Source organism: Delphinus delphis, chromosome 1 (assembly GCF_949987515.2).
Source record: "Delphinus delphis chromosome 1, mDelDel1.2, whole genome shotgun sequence".
NCBI lineage: Eukaryota > Metazoa > Chordata > Mammalia > Artiodactyla > Delphinidae > Delphinus > Delphinus delphis.
In genome coordinates, this window is record NC_082683.1 from 85,926,205 (window position 1) to 85,947,810 (window position 21,606).

The window sequence follows — 21,606 nt, forward strand, 5'->3', positions numbered from 1 at the left end:
GCGTAATTGGGGTGTTAAAGTCCCCCACTGTTATTGTGTTACTGTCGATTTCCCCTTTTATGGCTGTTAGCATTTTCCTTATATATTGAGGTGCACCTATGTTGGGTGCATATATATATTTACAATTGTTATGTCTTCTTCTTGGATTGATCCCTTGATCATTATGTAGTGTCCTTCCTTATCTCTTCTAACAGCCTTTTTTTTTTTTTAAGAAGTTGTTAGGGGTAGGAGTTTATTTATTTATTTATTTTTGCTGTGTTGGGTCCTCGTTTCTGTGCGAGGGCTTTCTCTAGTTGTGGCAAGTGGGGGCCACTCTTCATCGTGGTGCATGGGCCTCTCACTATCACGGCCTTGTTGTGGAGCACAGGCTCCAGACACGCAGGCTCAGTCGTTGTGGTTCATGGGCCTAGTTGCTCCGCAGCATGTGGGATCCTCCCAGACCAGGGCTTGAACCCGTGTCCCCTGGATTAGAAGGCAGATTCTCAACCACTGTGCCACCAGGGAAGCCCCCAGGCTTTCTTTTAAAGTCTATTTTATCTGATATGAGTATTGCTACTCCAGCTTTCTTTTGATTTCCACTCGCATGGAATATCTTTTTCCATCCCTTCACTTTCAATCTGTATTTGTCCCTAGGTCTGAAATGGGTCTCTTGTAGACAGCATATATATGGGTCTTGCTTTTGTATCCATTCAGCCAGTCTGTGTCTTTTGATTGGAGCGTTTAGTCCATCCACATTTAAGGTAATTATCGATTATATATGGTCCTATTACCATTTTCTTAATCGTTTTGGGTTTGTTTTTGTGGGTCTTTTTCCTCTCTTGTGTTTCCCACCCTGAGAAGTTTCTTTAGCATTTGTTGTAAAGCTGGTTGGATGGTGCTGAATTCTCATAGCTTTTGTTTGTCTATAAAGCTTTTGATTTCTCCATCGAATCTGAATGAGATTCTTGCTGGGTAGAGTAATCTTCATTGTAGTTTTTTTCTTTCATCACTTTAAGTATATCCTGCCACTCCCTTCTGGCCTGCAGAGTTTCTGCTGAAAAGTCAGCTGATAACCTTATGGGGTTTCCTTTGTATGTTATTTGTTGTTTTTCCTTTGCTGCTTTTAACATTTTTTCTTTGAATTTAATTGTTGTTAGTTTGATTAATATGGGTCTTAGTGTGCTTCTCCTAGGGTTTTTCCTGTATGGGACTCTTTGTGCTTCCCGGACTTGGGTGACTATTTCCTCTCCCATGTTAGGGAAGTTTTCGACTATAATCTCTTAAATATTTTCTCAGACCCTTTCTTTTTCTCTTCTTCTTCTGGGACCCCTATAATCCAAATATTGGTGCATTTAGTATTGTCCCAGAGGTCTCAGAGACTGTTCTCAATTCTTTTCATTCCTTTTTCTTTATTTTGCTCCTCGGCAGGTATTTCCACCATTCTGTCTTCCAGCTCACTTATTCGTTCTTCTGCCTCAGTTATTCTGTTACTGATTCTTTCTAGTGTATTTTTCATTTCAGTTATTGTGTTGTTCATCTCTGTTTGTTTGTTCTTTAGTTCTTCTAGATCTTTGTTAAACATTTCTTGTATTTTCTCAATCCGTGCCTCCATTCTATTTTAGAGATTCTGGATCATCTTTACTATCATTACTCTGAATTCTTTTTCAGGTAGATTGCATATTTCTTCTTCATTTATTTGGTCTCATTGGTTTTATGTTGCTCCTTCATCTGTGATATATCTTTTTGCTTTCTTTTTTTTTGATGAGTGGGATTGTGTTCCTGTCTTTCTGGTTGTTTGGCCTGAGACTTTCATCACTGGAGTTTGTAGGCTGTTGGGTCTTGGTGCTGAGATGAGGACCTGGGAGACCTGAGATGAGCTGGGTCTTGGTGCTGAGATGAGGACCTCTGGGAGACCTCACTCCGGTGAGTATTCCCTGGGGTCTGAGATTCTCTGTTAGTCCAATGGTTCGGACTCAGAGCTCCCACCACAGGAGCTTCAGCCTTACCCCTGGCTTGTGAACCAAGACCCCAACCGGTGTGTGGAGTGGCAAAAAAAAAAAAAAGGGATAACAATAGCAAAGCAAAAAATAAAATTAGAGTAGGAAATTAACAGATATGTTAGAAAAATAAAAAAATAAAAATATAGATGAAACAATAACCAGAAGGTAAAACAGATCCACAATAGTAAAAAAGAGGAGAAAAAAAATGTGGAAAAGTCCTTGGCTGTGGAGGGCGGGGCCTAGCAGGGGCTAGGTTTGGGCAGTCGGTGGGGCCTATGCTTAGGACCCACAGGGCTGGAAAAGGCCCTGGGGGTGTGGGGGTGGGGCTTAGGCTCAACGGAACAGAGTGGGCCCACACGTGCCCCCCACCTCTGGTCTCAGAGGGTGGGGGACCCCACCTGGGGACCCAGCAGGCTTTCTGGGCTTGAGTGGGTGGGGCAGACACCCTCTGTGCCTCTCCCACTCCTCTGGTCCTGGAGGACCCCTCCTGCCTGCCTCTCCTGTTCTTCCCCCAGCCTTCATCCTATGCCCCCAGGACCCACATGGCCCAGAGGGGACCTCTGAGGGCGTAGGACCTGGCCCAAGAGCTGGGCAGACTTCTCTGGCCGATTGGGCAGGGAATATGTTGTGCTCCACCTGGATCCCAGCCCCCCGTGGTCCCTCCAGGTGTGGGAACCCCTCCCCGCCAGCCACCCCTCAGGGGCACCGGTCCTGTCCGGCCTCCTCCCACAGTCCCCCCACGTCCTACCAGTTCGCTGGTGGGTTCCTCCCATCATCTAGGGTGTCAAGATCCCACATCAGTGTCCTTCAGGCGCCCCAGTTGTGGGGAGACACGAACTCCAAGTCTTCCCACACTGCCATCTTGACTCCGCCCCTCCCGCCCCCCAGAGTAACTATTTCTATAGAGTGGTATCTCAGAGTCTCAGATAAGATAATATTTAGGTAGAGAACTGCAGAAAGTAATGGAGCAAGTGACCTGACCGTCTGTGTGGCTGGAGTTGGGAGTGAAGGAGAGTATTAAAGACAGAGAAAACAGCAAGTTAAAAGCTCCTGAGCTTGCATTTGTGGAGCAGGAAAAAAAAAGGCCAATGAGGCAGAAGCAAAGTGAGAAGGAGTGGGAGATACAGTCAGAGATGAACGAGGATGGTGGAGGGTGTTGCCCATGATTTAGAGCCTTGTAGGCCATGGGAAGGATTTGGCTTCTCTGAGTATGATGGGAATTATTGCAAGAATTTGAGCAGAGAGGAGACACAACTGGATTTAAGGTTTAATAGACTCATTTTGGCTGCTATGCTGAGAATATATTCTAGGTTGGCAGTGGTAGAAGGAGAAAGACTGTTCAAGAGGCTACTATAAAAACCAGGCTGGAAATGGTAGTAGCTTAAGGTAAGGTAATACAAAGAAGTGAAGAGAAATAGTTGCATTCTGGATTTATTTAAAAAATATGTCCAAAAGGATTTGATGACAGATAGTGTGTAGGATATTTGAGACAGAAAGAAGTTGAAGGTGATCTCAATAGTTTTTCTTCTAAGCAGTTGAAAGAATGGCATTGTCATTTCATGATATGTGGAAAGTTTAGGTGTGGAAGGAAAATCAGAAATTGATTTTGGACATATTATATTTGAAATATGTATTATACTGTTCTGAGGTATGCAGTAGACTGTTGGATGCATGAGTCTAGAATTCAAGAGGAAGGTCCTAGCTAGATTATTAAACTTGAAAGTGGTCAATATTTAGATGATTTTCTAATCTATAAACCTGAATGCTCAGCTAGAGATTAGTCAGGTTAGGGAGGAAAATGATTTGGAAGGCTGAGCCACTAGGCAATGCCAACATTTAGAGGTCGGGCCATAGAAATCAGCAAAGGAGAGAGAGAATCATTAGTCAATGACCGAGGAGGAAAACCAAGAGAGAACTGTCTTCCGAAAGCCTAGTGAAGAATGTTTTTCAGTAAGGATGGAATGACATAGTAAGAGCAATGCAAAATAAAACTATTATTTCTTATCAATTGTATTGGATGGTGACTTAGTAATATCTATAAAAATTACAAATGCATGTATCTTTCAACCCAGTACTCCCATTTTCAGGAACTTAAACTATATATATAACAGAGTAATGTGGAATTATGTATGAATAATAAAGTATGAATACTGAATATTCAAGGAAACATTTTATGTTATAGCAAAAGATTCATCTATAATAGGCTGGCTGTACTTACAGTACATCTCCATGATGGAATATTATGCAGTTCTAGAAAAGAATGAGGAAGTTCTCTATGTAACTAGTATGAAAAGAGTCCATGTTATATTATCAATATTAAGTAAAGGTATATATCGCATACTATCTTATCTATAGTAAAGGGAGGAAGTAATAAAACCCAGAGTCGTTGTATGTGCATAAACATTGGAAATGTATACAAGAAAATAGTAAAAGTGTTTACTATATGGTGGGCAGATATGGAAGCATATGGATAGGAATGAGGATGGGAGTGAGCGTTGTAAATATATACTAAATAAAAATCATTTTGATAGAGACTTCTCTGGTGGTCCAGCAGTTAAGACTCTTCACTCCCAATGCAGGGGGCCCGGGTTTGATCCCTGGTCAGGGAACTAGATCCTGCATGCCACAACTAAGAGCCCTCATGGCTCAACTAAAAGATTCCTGCATATGGCAACTAAAGATCCCGCATGCCTCAATGAAGACTTAGTGCAGCCAAATAAATAAATAATTTTTTTTAACAAATGATTTTGATATTTGAATCACATATTTTTAAAAGGGAGGAGAAGGAGAGGGAGATCAGCTTTTTCAAATGCTGCTAATGGGTTGCTGAGGTAAGCTCTGAAATAAATTGACCATCATATTTGGTAAAGGAGACACGTCAATAAAGAAAATACCTTCTAGAAGCTGTGTTGAAAAGGGGAAGTGAGATACGGAATGTTAGCTAGAAGGGGTTATGAGGAAAGAATGTTATTAGGTTTATCTAGTGATGAAAGTAATCGATCAGAAAGGAAAATATTGATGATGCTGAGAGAGAGAGAGAGAGAATTGTTGGCGTGGGTAAAAGACCTACCAGTGATGGCATTCCTTCTGAATTTTCATTTTCATGCTTCAGACTAATATCAAGCTATCCTCTCAACAGAAATGTTTATCACCTTCCTTCATTTCCTTACATCTCTGCCCTTTTAAACTGTTTCCCTGTTTGCCACTGCAGAAGAACAAATAGATTAGATTAGAATTTTTAGAGATCTAAAATACCCAGTTTATGTGGATATCTAATTTAATCCTCAGAACCATCCTGTGAACTTCATATTGCTATTCCCATTTTACAGAGAAGGAAATTGATGTTCAGTTTAACTTGCCTATGCTTGTACAGTGGATAGTAGCACATTCTAGATTCAAATGTCAGCTCTTTATGAATCTAGAGGGTTTTTGTTTTGTTTGTTTTTCCATGTTGTAATGACTTCTATGGATATTCTGAAAAGGCTTCAAAGAAACAGCGTGTTACTACAAGCAATAATAAAATTTTCTTCTATTTGTTCATTCAACAAATAGTTATTGAGCACCTATCTTGCATTAGGCACTTAACTAGGTATGGAAATAAAGGGATGAATGGGATGGATATGAATTCTGGCCTCATGATGCCTGTAATCTTTTGAAGAAAAGAGATTTAGGAAATCATTGTGATTACAAGAGGTGTTAAAATAGCAAAACGCTGTCTGTGAGTAGAAACAAAGTTCTATACTGAGAGAATGAGCTATAATAAAAGAGCTGTGGGCTATAAATAAAATAATAGGGTAAACTATTTTATTTTTATTCATTCACATGTTATGTGGTCAATATAATTATAAATAATAGTAAACTGTCATTGAAGAGAATGTCAAGAACCACAAAATAAAATATCCTTTAAGTGTCTTATATATTAGGGCTTAAAGAAATCAATATTTTATGATACTAAATATGTAGTAAAAGCAGTTTACCTTTTTTTTTTTTTTTTTTTTTTTTTGCGGTACGTGGGCCTCTCACTGTTGTGGCCTCTCCCGTTGCGGAGCACAGGCTCCGGACACGCAGGCTCAGCGGCCATGGCTCACAGGCCTAGCCGCTCCGCGGCATGTGAGATCTTCCCGGACCGGGGCACGAACCCATGTCCCCTGCATCGACAGGCGGACTCTCAACCAGTGCACCACCAGGGAAGCCCAGTTTACTTTTTTCTTAATTTAACTCTTATTCTTAAAGTCACTCACAGTTTTAGAAAACTTGAAAATAAAACTCAAACGTCTGTAAGTTTTTCTTTGGTGATCTCTTAAGGGTTTTATGAAAGAATTATAAATATTATCTTTCATCTTTGAAACCATGTTCTTTGGCCCTCTAGAGGAAACGGTGTGGGAATAAATAATACATTTGTAAACCCAGGATAGAATATAATCTTGACTTTATTGGTAAGAATTGACATACACAAAATAGCTAGTAAAGTACAAATCACAGTGCCATTGTGCAGGAGGAATGGCGAGATACACAAGACTAAGGGAGACACAATAAAAAAGAAAAGTACATGATATAACTCCCTCAATATTTTAAAACAGATGTCATCACATGCAGAAAGTTTTCAGCATTTTTATGTTTCTGATTCTGTACTTTGTTTCAAAATCATGAGAACTATAAAGAGTAACAGTGTTTACCTTTTATGAATTTATCTTTCTAAAGATATGGTGCACAATAACCAAATTTTCTTCCTTTACATTTTCGTCAAAAACTGGAAGAATATTTTCTGAATTAGCCTTGAGATGGATGCTATTGTGCAGTTTCACTGAAATACCCAGATACTTTGATATTATATGCACATTTTTTAGTTCAAGAAGAGCAAGAGAAAGCTTTGGGTGTTGTCCATGTATGGAAAGTAGTTATAACTTCCTTCATTCACTTTCTCCCGCCTTCCAATGTGGCATTTAGTAGCTTAAACATTCTTCAGTGGTTCCTTTTCATTTCTGGGTAGAGGATCCACCCATGAAAATGAACAATATACGTCATGTCATCTGATTCCTGCCGTCTCCCAAACTTACTTATCTCCTGTGCTCATTACTTTCTAAATGCTCTCCCATTCCCAGATATCCCATGCTGTTTCTCACTGTTTTTACATTCATGCAATACTTAAAATGCTATCCTGCCTGCTCTTTGTCTGATGAACCCTTACTCACTTGTCAAGACTCAGATCAAATGGTCACCTCTTCTGGGATGGCTTCCCTCACCTCTCCAAGTGGAGTTAATCACCTCTGCTTTTCTGCTCCCATCTTGTATTTCTTTGGTCTTTGTTAGTGATTTACTTGTTGAATAGCTCCATTTCCAGATTGGTAGTTCTGGGAAGGCAGGTTCCAGTCATCCTAGTATCACTGTCCAGAGCCTGCTCTATATTTGTTGTTTAAAAAATATGTTTAATAAGTCTTTTGAGGGTACAGCGGGTGGAGGTGAATATCAGAGAATAAAAAGTAGGCTCCTAGGGCTGCTAGCTTTAAACCTGTCTCATGGGGATGTGCGGCTACTGGTGGGTGGGGGAAAGAGTCAGATCATGCAGATTAGCTGGGGAAAAAGGGCAACTGGAGTTGGACAAATTTTGAAAGAATTGCAGTTTATATATGTCCAGCATTCATTCCTAAAGGGCACTGCTTCAAGAGTGTTTCATTGGAGTGTGGTTTTAATAAAGTCTAGAGCCATTTTCTTGTCCTCAAGATGTTCCTTGTAACTCTAAGGCTATATCTAAATTAAAGCTAATGACCAAACAGATTTTTTTCTCTGTTAATGTCTAGCAGGAAAGAACCATTAGAAAATTTCTGAATTAGAGTCTGTTTATTGAGAAGAATCATCATGTATTCCCTTAAGCAACTCCCTGTCTTAAAAGTAAGTATAACTGATATGTTCAGTGAGCAAGACTCATGGAATGTAATCAAAAGCAACTTTATTTTGTCTCCCACTATTCTAATAAAATTTATTCAGTGGGGAGAAGTTCGTCCTCTGACCCTGGATAAAAAGTCTTGCAGTCCAAAGATTTTCTATTCACTCCTAGGTAATAAAAAGCCCTGCAGCCACTTTAAGTCACAAACACAGTCTCCTTGAATAATTAGAAATCCCTAGGGCCCCCTGTAATAATCAGAGCTTCAAACTTTATTCACGGTTAGAAGGACGCCTTGTCCTCACAAGGGCTTGTTGCAGACCAGCACTTCGATTTCTTTCTTACCTCCTTCTCCCTCACTAATGGTAATATTTGATGCTGCTAGAGTTGAAGTTCTGGAAGGAAAGGTCAGAAAGAGGCCAAGAAGGTCTTATTTGGCTGACACTGCCATAAGGTGGCATTGGGGGTTTCAATCTGGTTCTTCCTCTCATGGGCTCTTTGTTAGGTTCTTCAGAGAAGCCCACTGGGAGCCTCTCACCATGCCTCCTAAAGTGTGGATAATTTGGGACTAGATGATGCATTCTCTTCTGCACTCATCAGCCCCTCATGAGTCTACCCCAGTTGGGGTTACCTTGCCCCTCTAGACAGTCCTTTTCAGCCATATTTTCACAGGCTCCAGGCTGGCTCTTGCTCACCTGGACCACAGTTACGAGTCCTTGCCCTCATAAACGGTAGAATGGAGCCACACTGGTGTAGCCCATATTGATCTCTTTCACTACTTGCCGCCTCAGATTGACAGCAGAGCCTCTTTCCTTGAGATTCCTAAGGGATATATTGGATAACTATCCACTGTGCCTCCTAAACTCCTGCTGATACATACCAGAGCACACATTTTAGCCCTTCTCTTCAAGCTTAATCTAAAGGGAATGCATCTTCTACCCCCAGTCCCCCTCAGCACACTGATGCCTATCTCCAAAGAATGACCCTCCTCATAAATCTTATTTCAGTCTTCAAAAACATTACCAGCTCTTTTCAGTCTCAGACATGGGCACACCGCAGAAGAATGTTATTAACAAGTCAGATGCACCCGACACCCTATTAGTGGAGAAGCATGCAGATTATATAGCATCCTATGGCTCAAAGAAAGATGATTACAAATACTGTATGTCTGCATATTTGAGAATGAGTGGCATCTATTGGGGTCTGACTGTAATGGATCTCATGGGACAACTACATCGCATGAATAGAGAAGAAATTCTGACATTAAGTCTTGTCAACACGAGTGTGGTGGAATAAGTGCTAGTGTTGGACATGATCCTCATCTTTTGTACACTCTTAGTGCTGTCCAGGTTCTTACTCTCTATGATAGTATTAATGTTATTGATGTAAATAAAGTTGTGGAATATGTTCAGAGTCTACAGAAAGAAGATGGTTCTTTCGCTGGAGAGGTTTGGGGTCCCACTAAGCAGCTGGTCTAACTGAAGTTAATGGTCTGCTGGAAGTTCCAGCATGCACTGTGCTAGTTATATCAGCATACAGGAGTACTGGAACAGAGGGGGCCAGTCTAAAAGATAGGGCTGAATACAGTGCAGGCAGGAGAGACCAGCTGCTTCATGGGATGTGGAAATCTACTTTTATATAATAGGGAGAAATCGACGCAAGATTGTCTTTTTGTGCGGTGGCAACTTTGGCTCTATTGGGGAAGCTGGATGCTATTAATGTGGAAAAGGCAATCGAACTTGTTTTATCATGTATGAACTTTGATGGTGGATTTGGTTGCAGGCCAGGTTCTGAATCCCATGCTGGGCAGATCTATTGTTGCACAGGATTCCTGGCTATTACTAGTCAGTTGCATCGAGTAAATTCTGATTTACTTGGTTGGTGGCTTTGTGAACGACAGCTTCCATCAGGTGGACTCAATGGAAGGCCAGAGAAGTTACCAGATCTATGCTATTCTTGGTGGGTGTTGGCTTCCCTAAAGATAATTGGAAGGCTTCATTGGATTGACAGAGAGAAACTGTGCAGTTTCATTTTAGCATGTCAAGATGAAGAAACGGGAGGATTTGCGGACAGGCCAGGAGATATGGTAGATCCTTTTCATACTCTATTTGGAATTGCTGGATTGTCACCTTTGGGAGAAGAACAGATTAAACCTGTTAGCCCTGTGTTTTGCATGCCTGAAGAAATACTTCGGAGAGTGAATGTTCAGCCTGAACTAGTGAGCTAGATTAGATTCCTTGATGCAAAAGGTGCTTAGTGTAGTTTTACTGTTTTAACATTTCAGTATTTGAAGTGCTTAACAACCTTAATGGCTGCCATGTTAATATTTTATACATGAATTGTGTTGATTTTAATAAATTATATAATTATACATATTGTAAATTAGAGACCTTTATTGTATCTTCAGCTTTCCGTTTTCTTCTGGAATGCTGTTATTCTGAGCGTAATATTTTGTTTATGCTTCAATGTATCTATCTTGTCTCCATAACAGCAAACTGAGTTGAACTCTATTTAGCTGATGAAGTCTTGTGTTCTGATTTTCCCATGTACTCCCTTGATATGTTATATATAACTATAGTTAATATAAATTGGTCTTTGTCAATGAGAATGTTAACTGATAAAGAATTGTTGAACCCTATAGGAATTAAAAGATGAAAAAGAAAAACCAAAACACAACATTACCATTTTACTTCCTTGGTGGGAGTAAAGGGTTTTCAAGAGTCTTGTAACTACTTTTCAAACATTCCTTTTTAAATTCTGCATATAGCCTGGCAGTTTCTTTGGAATACATCCCTTAGGGTATCTTGGTGTCTAAGATGAAACTTCCGAATTAAAGTCCTGTTACTCAAATAAATGTTCACAAAACAGTAATAAGTAGACATTTGAATGTATTAGTCTTCACTGATAGGCATTATTGACTTGTACATATGAATTTAGGGTTAGTGATCTGTAGAGAGGCCCCTAAGTAACAAATAAATTAATTGTTCTTTATGCCCTTGATGTAGATCTTATCTTGATACCTTCACAGGCCTAGTGAGTGAAGAGGTGAACAAGAGAAGCTTTTTAATTGTTCTTCAAAAATTCTGTAGCTAGTAAATCAAGTGGATTCCAGAATACAACATATGTGTTATTTGGATTGGGAAGGCATTTTCTCATAGAAAGAACATGGTAAGTAGTTCAAGATGAGTGTCTGATGAACGAATTAAACAATGATCAGGTATCTAGGCTATCTCTAAGGAATTCAATTATGTCCCTAAAAGTACTAGCCTGTAATCTGAATGCTAAGAACAGAGTGACATATGGTTTTGGGAGAAGAAGAAGAGGGTTTTTTTCCTCTCTTAGACTGAGTTGGACAAAGTGTTTAGCCAGTTTGGCTTTGGTATACTTTTTTTTTTTTGCGGTAAGCAGGCCTCTCACTGTTGTGGCCTCTCCCGTTGCGGAGCAACAGGCTCCAGATGCACAGGCTCAGCATCCATGGCTCAAGGGCCTAGCCGCTCCGCGGCATGTGGGATCTTTCCGGACCGGGGCACGAACCCGTGTCTCCTGCATCGGCAGGCGGACTCTCAACCACTGCGCCACCAGGGAAACCCTGGCTTTGGTATACTTTTACCTCCTTTTTTTTTTTGGATACCTTTGTCCTGTCTCCTTGTGCTCAGGCACCTATTTACCCAGTATACTAATAGTTTTCTAAATCCCAAGCCCAGCCTTCTTTTCAGAGTTTTCTACATTCCTAATTCACCTCCCCTTTTCAGTAACACAGTTCACATCAGCACCACTCACTGATCTAAGCTGGAGATAGCAGAAAGTGTTATGATTGAATTAATTCACACTAATGTTTAGATGGCTGGAAATAGTTTAAATAGTTTATCCGTGCTGGAAATCCAATATTTGCATTTAAAAAAAGAGGTTTATTAATCCAAATTAATTTAATCTGTGAAGGAATGAGTATCTTGCATAGGGCCTGGGATATGTTAAACTTTCAATATTATTTGTTGAATGAATGGATGAATGTTGGGCTTTCAGGCAGTATAAAAAAACGAAGTGAACATTTTGTGCAATTTAGGGAAGGTATTTTTAGGTAGGGGTGGCATCTTTTTAGACTTACCAGCTCTACCTTCAGGGTCAGCTCCTTAGACTGTTTTGCTTTTCAAAGTTCTAAAGGTAAAACCCATAGAGTATTTAAAAATCTAAACATTTTTACAACTCACAAATGGAAGTAGAAAACAAAGGCAGTGGGAAATTGGGGAGTTGGGATTGGGTCAGGAATTGTAATGGCAAAGGTACTTGTTAGTCCAGATTTGTAAAATTGAGGGACTCTGAACTGAAATACAATATGAGTAGAGTGTAAAAATTAGATTTGACTTCATGTTTATTTAGCTTTTTTGGTGTAAATTATCTGTATCCTTTTATCAAGACTATGTAACATGAGCTCCTTGGTTTCTTTCACAGCTATTTTGCTTCTCTAAATAACCCAAACTGTGACAGAGACTGGGCTCAATGAGGGAAAGAGAAGAAAAAAAAAAAAAAAAAAAAAGGAAAGAAATTTGCCTTGTGTCCCAGCAGTCACAGTCAGTATATGAAGAGGAGGCTAATGAACTTGCTTGAGCTACACCGTAGGTTGTGAGTTAGGGCTGGTGCCTTTGAACTGCCTCACTCTGCCCAGACGCTAGGTAATCTGGACTGAAAAACAATGAAAAAGGCAATATGGAATAACATATACTAATAAAGTACCTGAAGTTACTATGTATTCAATGCCAGGTAAAATAACTCTTCACTACCATAAAGAGCAGTGGGTATAGCTAAACTTTTCCAAATAAATACTAATGTAAAACATCAGGAGGAAAAATGGCCCCACAAACTAAATATATGTTTCACATTAGTAAAATAATGCTATGGGGTTTGAAAAGAGGGTGGGGGGAGGAGGAATCACCAGTATGCAAATGATTAGAAGCTAATTGGATTTCCCAGAGGAGTAGAGTTGAGAACCCACTGGTTGTTTAAAGAGCAATGAATTCTGAGCTCTTACAACTGCATGTTGAAGAAGATCCTCCGTGCACTTAAAGAGGTCATGGTGCCTTTTAATGCAACTATAATGCAACTATAGGAATATTGCTAAAAACGCTGCACAGATAGTAATCTTTAAGCCTCAGATGAGCCAGAGTCAGCTTTGCAATGCTGCCTGCAGAAAGAAAGATCTCATTTGTGAAAATAACCACCCTGTTTTCATATTGCCAGACATCTGCTCCTGGCTAAGAACAACATGAAAGGGAAATTTTTCTGGTAGGGCTCTGTCCTTCTGCAAGGGAAGACATTCTTTTGAAATAATTGACCATCTCGACAGAATGGCCTATATTCGTATCTGCAAATTAATCTAATCAGGGCCTCCCCCTTGGGTTAAAATTGACACTTAACTCTCGTGGAGGCCTAATGGCATTCTTGTCCTTACACTTTATGCCAGGGTCAGCGACGACAAAGATAAGGTGCAAAATATTTGGCAATACAAAAAATACAGTGTCCTAGAAGAAAGTAAGGAAATACACATTCAGTGGGCACCTATGGTTTGCATTTATCAGGCATGCTACTCTCCTATATATACCTTTGTAACAACCTTTTTTTTTTTACATCTTTATTGGAGTATAAATACGATGTTGTGTTAGTTGCTGTACAACAAAGTAAATCAGCTATATGTATACATATATCCCCATATGCCCTCCCTTTTGAGCCTTCCTCCCATCCTCCCTATCCAACCCCTTTAGGTGGTCACAAAGAACCGAGCTGATCTCCCTGTACTATGCAGCAGCTTCCCATGAGCCATCCATTTTACATTTGGTAGTGTATATATGTCAATGCTACTCTTCATCCCAGCTTCTACTTCCCCCTGGTGCCCTCAAGTCCTTTCTCTAGGTCTGTGTCTTTATTCCTGCCCTGCCAGTAGGTTCATCAGTACCGCTTTTTAAAATTCCATGTATATGCATTAGCATATGTTGTTAGTTTTTCTCTTTCTGACTTACTTCACTCTGTATCACAGACTCTAGGTCCATCCACCTCACTACAGATAACTCAACTTCGTTTCTTTTAATGGCTGAGTAATATTCCATTGTATATATATGTGCCACATCTTCTTTATCCATTCATCTGTTGACGGACATTTAGGTTGCTTCCATGTCCTGGCTATTGTAAATAGTGCTACAATGAGCATTGTGGTACATGACTCTTTTTGAATTATGGTTTTCTCAGGGTATATGCCCAGTAGTGGGATTGCTGGGTCATATGGTAGTTCTATTTTTAACTTTTTAAGGAACCTCCATACTGTTCTCCATAGTGGCTGTATCAATTTACATTCCCACCAACAGTGCAAGAGGGTTCCATTTTCTCCACACCCTCCTCAGCATTTATTATTTGTAGATTTTTTTGATGATGGCCATTCTAACCAGTGTGAGGTGATACATCATTGTGGTTTTGATTTGTATTTCTCTAATGATTAGGGATGTGGATAATCTTTTCATGTATTTGTTGGCCATCTGTGTGTCTTCTTTGGTGAAATGTCTATTTAGGTCTTCTCATTTTTGGATTGGGTTGTTTGTTTTTGTGATATTGAGCTGCATGAGCTGCTTGTATATTTTGGAGATTAATCCTTTGTCAGTTGCTTCATTTACAAATATTTTCTCCCATTCTGAGGGTTGTCTTTTCATCTTGTTTATGGTTTCCTTTACTCTGCAAAAGCTTTTAAGTTTCATTAGGTCCCATTTGTTTATTTTTGTTTTTATTTCCCTTACTCTAGGAGGTGGGTCAAAAAGGATCTTGCTGTGATTTATGTCAAAGAGTGTTCTCCCTATGTTTTCCTCTAAGAGTTCTATAGTGTCTGGCCTTACATTTAGGTCTTTAATCCATTTTGAGTTTATTTTTGTGTATGGTCTTAGGGTGTATTCTAATTTCATTCTTTTATATGTAGCTGTCCATTTTCCCCAGCACCACTTATTGAAGAGGCTGCCTTTTCTCCATTGTATATTCTTGCTTCCTTTGTCAAAGATTAGGTGACCATATGTGTGTGGGTTTATCTCTGGGCTTTCTATCCTGTTCCATTGATCTATGTTTCTGTTTTTGTGCCAGTACCATACTGTCTTAATTACTGTAGCTTTGTGGTATAGTCTGAAGTCAGGGAGTCTGATTCCTCCAGCTCCGTTTTTCTTTCTTAAAATTGTTTTGGCTATTTGGGGTCTTTTGTGTTTCCATACAAATTGTAAAATTTCTTGTTCTAGTTCTGTGAAAAATGCCCTTGGTAATTTGATAGGGATTGCATTTAACCTGTAGATTGCTTTGGGTAGTATAGTCATTTTCACAATATTGATTCTTCCAATCCAGGAGCATGGTACATCTGTTTATGTTATCTCTGATTTCCTTCATCAGTGTTGATGAGTACAGGTTTTCTGAGTACAGGTCTTTTGCCTCCTTAAGTAGGTGTATTTCTAGGTATTTTATTCTTTTTGTTGCGATTGTAAATGGGAATATTTCCTTATTTTCTCTTTCTGATCTTTCATTGTTAGTGTATAGGAATGCCAGAGATTTCTGTGCATTAATTTTGTGTCCTGCAACCTTACCAGATTCATTAATTAGCTCTAGTAGTTTTCTGGTGGCATCTTTAGGATTCTCTATGTCTAGTATCGTGTCATCAGCAAACAGTGACAGGTTTACTTCTTCTTTTCCAATTTTATTCCTTTTATTTATTTTTCTTCTCTGATTGCTGTGGCTAGGACTTCCAATACTATATTGAATAATAGTGGCGAGAGTGCACATCCTTATCTTGTTCCTGATCTTAGAGGAAATGCTTTCAGTTTTTCACCATTGAGACTGATGTTTGCTGTGGGTTTGTCGTATATGGCTTTTATTATGTTGAGGTAGGTTCCCTCTGTGCCCACTTGCTGGAGCATTTTTATCTTAAATGGGTGTTGAATTTTGTTGAAAGCTTTTTCTGTATCTATTGAGATGATCATATGGTTTTTATTCTTTAATATGTTAATATGGTGTATCACATTGATTGTTTTGCATATATTGAAGAATCCTTGCATCCCTGGGATAAATCCCACTTGATCATGTTGTATGATCCTTTCAATGTATTGTTAGATTCTGTTTGCTAGTATTTTGTTGAGGATTTTTGCATCTATGTTTATCAGTGATATTGGTCTATAATTTTCTTTTTTTGTGATATCTTTGTCTGGTTTTGGTATCAGGGTGATGGTGGCCTCATAGAATGGGAGTGTTCCTCCGTCTGCAGTTTTTTGGAAGAGTTTGAGAAGAATATGTGTTAGCTTTTTTCTAAATGTTTGATAGAATTCTCCCATGAAGCTATCTGGTCCTGGACTTTTGTTTGTTGGAAGATTTTTAATTACAGTTTCAATGTGATTACCTGTGATAGGTCTGTTTATGTTTACTAATTCTTCCTGGTTCAATCTTGGAAGGCTGTACTTTTCCAAGAATTTGTCCATTTCTTCCAGGTTTTCCATTTTATTGGTATATAGTTGCTTGTAGTAGTCTCTTATGATCCTTTGTATTTCTGTGGTGTCAGTTGTAATCTCTCCTTTTGTTTATATTCTCAAAGAACCAGCTTAGTTTTATTCATCTTTGCTATTGTTTGTTTCTATTTCATTTATTTTTTGCTCTGATCTTTATGATTTCTTTCCTTCTACTAACTTTGGGTTTTCTTTGTTCTTCTTTTTCTGGTTGCTTTAGGTGTAAGGTTAGATTGTTTATTTCAGGTTTTTCTTTTTCTTGAGGTGAGCTTGAATTGCTCTGAACTTCCCTCTTAGAACTGCTTTCGCTGCGACCCATAGGTTTTGGATCATGGTGTTTTCATTGTCATTTGTTTCTAGGTATTTTTTGATTTCCCCTTTGATTTCTTCAGTGATCTCTTGGTTATTTAGCAGCACACTGTTTAGTCTCCATATATTTGTGTTTTTTACTGTCTTTTTCCTGTAATTGATTTCTAACCTCGTAGCATTGTGGTTGGAAAAGATGCTTGATATGATTTCAATTTTCTTAACTTTTCCAAGGCTTGATTTGTGACCTTTATTCATCTTTGCTATTGTTTGTTTCTATTTCATTTATTTTTTGCTCTGATCTTTATGATTTCTTTCCTTCTACTAACTTTGGGTTTTCTTTGTTCTTCTTTTTCTGGTTGCTTTAGGTGTAAGGTTAGATTGTTTATTTCAGGTTTTTCTTTTTCTTGAGGTGAGCTTGAATTGCTCTGAACTTCCCTCTTAGAACTGCTTTTGCTGCGACCCATAGGTTTTGGATCATGGTGTTTTCATTGTCATTTGTTTCTAGGTATTTTTTGATTTCCCCTTTGATTTCTTCAGTGATCTCTTGGTTATTTAGCAGCACACTGTTTAGTCTCCATATATTTGTGTTTTTTACTGTCTTTTTCCTGTAATTGATTTCTAACCTCGTAGCATTGTGGTTGGAAAAGATGCTTGATATGATTTCAATTTTCTTAACTTTTCCAAGGCTTGATTTGTGACCTAAGATGCAATCTATTCTGGAGAACGTTCTGTGTACACTTGAGAAGAAAGTGTATTCTTCTGCTTTCAGGTGAAATGTCCTAAAAATATCAATGAAGTCTATCTGGTCTATTGTATCATTTAAAGCTTGTGTTTCCTTATTTATTTTCTGTCTGGATGATCTGTCTATTGGTAAAAGTGGGGTGAAAGTCCCCCACTGTTATTGTGTTACTGTCGATTTCCCCTTTTATGGCTGTCAGCATTTTCCTTATATATTGAGGTGTACCTATGTTGGGTGCATATATATTTACAATTGTTATGTCTTCTTCTTGGATTGATCCCTTGATCCTTATGTAGTGTCTTTCCTTAACTCTTGTAACAATCTTTATTTTAAAGTCTATTTTATCTGATATGAGTATTGCTAATCCAGCTTTCTTTTGATTTCCATTTGGATGGAATATCTTTTCCCATCCCCTCACTTTCAGTCTGTATGTGCCCCTAGGTCTGAAGTGGGTTTCTGGTAGACAGCATATATAAGGGTCTTGTTTTTGCATCCATTCAGCCAGTCTGTGTCTTTTGGTTGGAGCATTTAACCCATTTACATTCAAGGTGATTATCGATATGTGTGTTCCTATTACCATTTTCTTAATTGATTTGCATTTGTTTTTGTGGGTCTTTTTCTTCCCTTGTGTTTCCCACTTAGAGCAGTTCCTTTAGCATTTGTTCTAAAGCTGGTTCGGTGGTGATGAATTCTCATAGCTTCTGTTTGTCTGTAAGGCTTTTGATATCTCTGTCAAATCTGAATGAGCTCCTTGCTGGTAATCTTGGTTGTAGGTTTTCCCCTTTCATCACTGTAAATATGCCCTGCCACTTCCTTCTGGCTTGCAGAGTTTCTGCTGAAAGATCAGTGGTTAACCTTGTGGGGATTCCCTTGTATTTTATTTGTTGCTTTTCCCTTGCTGTTTTTAATATTTTTCCTTGTACTTAATTTTTTTTTTTTTTTCTGTATGCGGGCCTCTCACTGCTGCGGCCTCTCCCATTGCGGAGCACAGGCTCCGGACGCACAGGCTCAGCGGCCATGGCTCATGGGCCCAGCCGCTCCGTGGCATGTGGGATCTTCCCAGACCAGGGCACAAACCCGCGTCCCCTGCCTCGGCAGGCAGACTCTCAACCACTGCGCCACCAGGGAAGCCCTGTACTTAATTTTTGATTAATATATGTCTTGGCGTGTTTCTCTTTGGGTTTATCCTGTTGGGACTCTCTGCGCTTCCTGGACTTGATTGACTATTTCCTTTCCCAAGTTAGGGAAATTTTCGACTATAATCTCTTCAAGTATTTTCTCAGACCCTTTGTTTTTCTCTTCTTCTTCTGGGACCCCTACAATTTGAATGTTGGTGTGTTTAATGTTGTCCCAGAGGTCTCTGTGATGGTCCTCAATTCTTTTCATTCTTTTTTCTTTATTCTGCTCCCTGGCAGTTATTTCCACCATTTTATCTTCCAGTTCACTTATCCATTCTGCCTCAGTTATTCTGCTATTGATTCCTTCTAGAGTATTTTTATTTTCAGTTATTGTGTTGTTCACCACTGTTTGTTTGCACTTTAATTCTTCTAGATCCTTGTTACATGTTTCTTGTATTTTCTCCATTCTGTTTCTGAGACTTTGGATCATCTTTACTATCATTACTCTGAATTCTTTTTCAGGTAGGTTGCCTATTTCATCTTCATTTACTTGGTCTTGCAGGTTTTTACCTTGCCTCCTCATCTGTAACATATTTTTTTGTCATTTCATTTTTCTTTTTTGATGGGTGGGGCTGTATTCCTGTCTTACTGGTTATTTGGCCAGAGGCATCCAGCACTGGAGTTTGCAGGCAGTTGGATAGAGCCAGGTCTTGGTGACGAGATGAGTTCCTCCAGGAGCCCTCACTCTGATTAATATTCCCTGGGGTCTGAGCTTCTCTGTTAGTCTAGCAGTTTAGACTTGGAGCTCCAACCATAGGACCTTGGGCCCGACCTCCAGCCAGGGAACCAAGATCCTGCAAGATGTGTGGCGTGGCAAAAAAAAAAAAAAAAAAAAAGCAAACAAGCCAAAAGGAGCAGAACAATAACAAAGTATAAAGAATAAAATAAAATTTAAAAAATAAAAGATTTATTAGAAACAATAAAATGTAAATGAATCAACATCAATGAATCAACAAGGTAAAACAGGACCCCAATCTAAAAGAGGAAAAAAAAAAAGGCTTGGCTATGGGGGACAGAGTTTAGGCAGGGTGGAACTTGGGGGTGGTTAGGGTTGGGTGGGGCCTAGGCAGGGCAACGTTCAAACGTGGGGCATGACATCTGCTTAGGACCTGCATGGAAGGGGAGTGGCAGCACATCCAATAGGGGGCCTCCAGAGTGTGGAGTTTTGGAGTTTGCAGGTAAGGCCCTGGGTCAGGGTGTGTGGGTGGGGTTTAAGCCCAACACGGTTGGAGGGGGTCTCAGAGGGGTTCTCCAAGTGTAGAGGTAGGGCCCTGGGTGGGGGTATAGGGGTGGGGCTTGGCTCTGCACCACAGGATGAAGGCTCCAAGGGCAGACGATTAGACCTGGGAGCCCAACAGGCTCCCTGGTGCCTAAGTGGACAGGGAAAGCACTGGCCGTGTTCCCTTCCATTCCTCCGCCACCACACCTCCCCCAACGTCGACCCCATCCCCACTGGACCCCTAACCGTGGGTGGGTCCCGCTGCGTGTAGGAACTCCTCCCCTCCCCCAGCCACCCCTCAGCGGTGCCAGTCCAGTTGGTCCAGCCTTTACTTTTGCTCCCCCTTCCCTCCCTCCCACTCCCTCCAGACCTACACGGCTGGAGGAGGCCTAGTGGGCAGAGGATCAGGCCCGGGATCCCCAAGTGGGCAGGGGGAACCTGGCCACACGCCGTTTTTGATCCTCTGCTCTCCCAATGGTCACTCAATTTCCCCCTACCGACGTGGGATCTCTTCCCCTCCCCCAGCCACCCCTCAGGGGTGCCAGTGCCGTTCCGCCTCCACTTCTTCTCCCCTTCACTACCCCCCCATGGCCCACATCCTGCCCAGTCGCTGGGGGTTCCTCCCGTCCCATTAGGTGTCTGTGGTCCCCCATCAGTGCCTGGCAGGTGGCACAGTTGTGCAGAGATGCGAATTCCCAGTCCTCCTAGTCCGCCATCTTGACTCCGTCCCCAAAGCATGTCCGCAACAACTTTTTAAAGATGAGGAGCCTGGGCTTCCCTGGTGGCGCAATGGTTGAGAATCCGCCTGCCGATGCAGGGGACACGGGTTCGTGCCCCGGTCTGGGAACATACCACATTGCCGCGGAGCGGCTGGGCCTGTGGAGCCATGGCTGCTGAGCTTGTGCGTCCGGAGCCTGTGCCCCGCAACGGGAGAGGCCACAGTAGTGACAGGCCCTAGTACCGCAAAAAAAAAAAAAAAAAAAAAAAAGAATATAAAGATGAGGAGCCTGAGCACAGAGAGTTTAAATAAGTTGTCCAATATTTGTCAGCCCGTAAAGTGGAAAATGTAGAATTTAAACCTAGAGCTATCAAACCCTAAAACCCCGGTCATCCCTCTGGGTTACACTGGCTTCCTTAAAGGACTTAAAGGTTGCAAGAAAGGTTAAGACTAACAAAAGGTACTGTGAAATACTAAACGCTTTTGTTGGGGCAGAGGACAGGGGGACCAGGGACAATGCAACATTCTAGATATTTCATCAAATGGATCCTCCCTTGAGCACATCTGAGTGCACTCTGTGTTTCAATGTTTTCTCCTTAGAGACACTATATTTTCTTTAAGGCCCAGACTTTTTACTCTAATCTTGTTTCCCCAATGTAGTGCCTAGCCAAAGTATTGATAACACAGGGAAGTGTTGTGTTAACACGTGCTGTCCTATTTTGAATGGAACAAAGAGGTCCAAATAGAACTCTGCTGTGTCAGAAAGGTGAGCTATTTACCATATTTCACAGGCATTGCTTTGTGGTACTTTAAAATTCACAAGCATATCGTGTTGTCTTTTCGATTATGAATTGTAGATATTTTGACAAACTAGATATTTCTCTAAGAAGCCCCATCCTATATTTAAGTAGCAAAGAACCAGAAAAAAACCTGTTTTCTTTGGAATTATTTTATATGGTCTGGTCAATGTCAAAATGCTGTAGTTGCCTAATAAATAGCAGGTCATACCAATCAGTCCTCCACGGGTCTATTGTGATTGCACAGCAGACCCCACACATCAACAACCTGAGTAATTT

At 40.3% G+C, this 21,606-nt stretch overlaps 1 protein-coding gene across 1 annotated transcript; it reads left to right on the top strand.

Moving 5' to 3' along the window:
- The first annotated feature begins 8,904 nt into the window (after nt 1-8,904).
- LOC132421442 (geranylgeranyl transferase type-2 subunit beta-like) lies at nt 8,905-10,146 on the top strand. Its single transcript, XM_060006412.1, is given in 3 exon segments — nt 8,905-9,118; nt 9,121-9,332; nt 9,506-10,146. Coding segments are annotated over 3 exon segments (1,008 nt in total). The 3' UTR covers nt 10,088-10,146.
- Nucleotides 10,147-21,606: the final 11,460 nt, after the last annotated feature.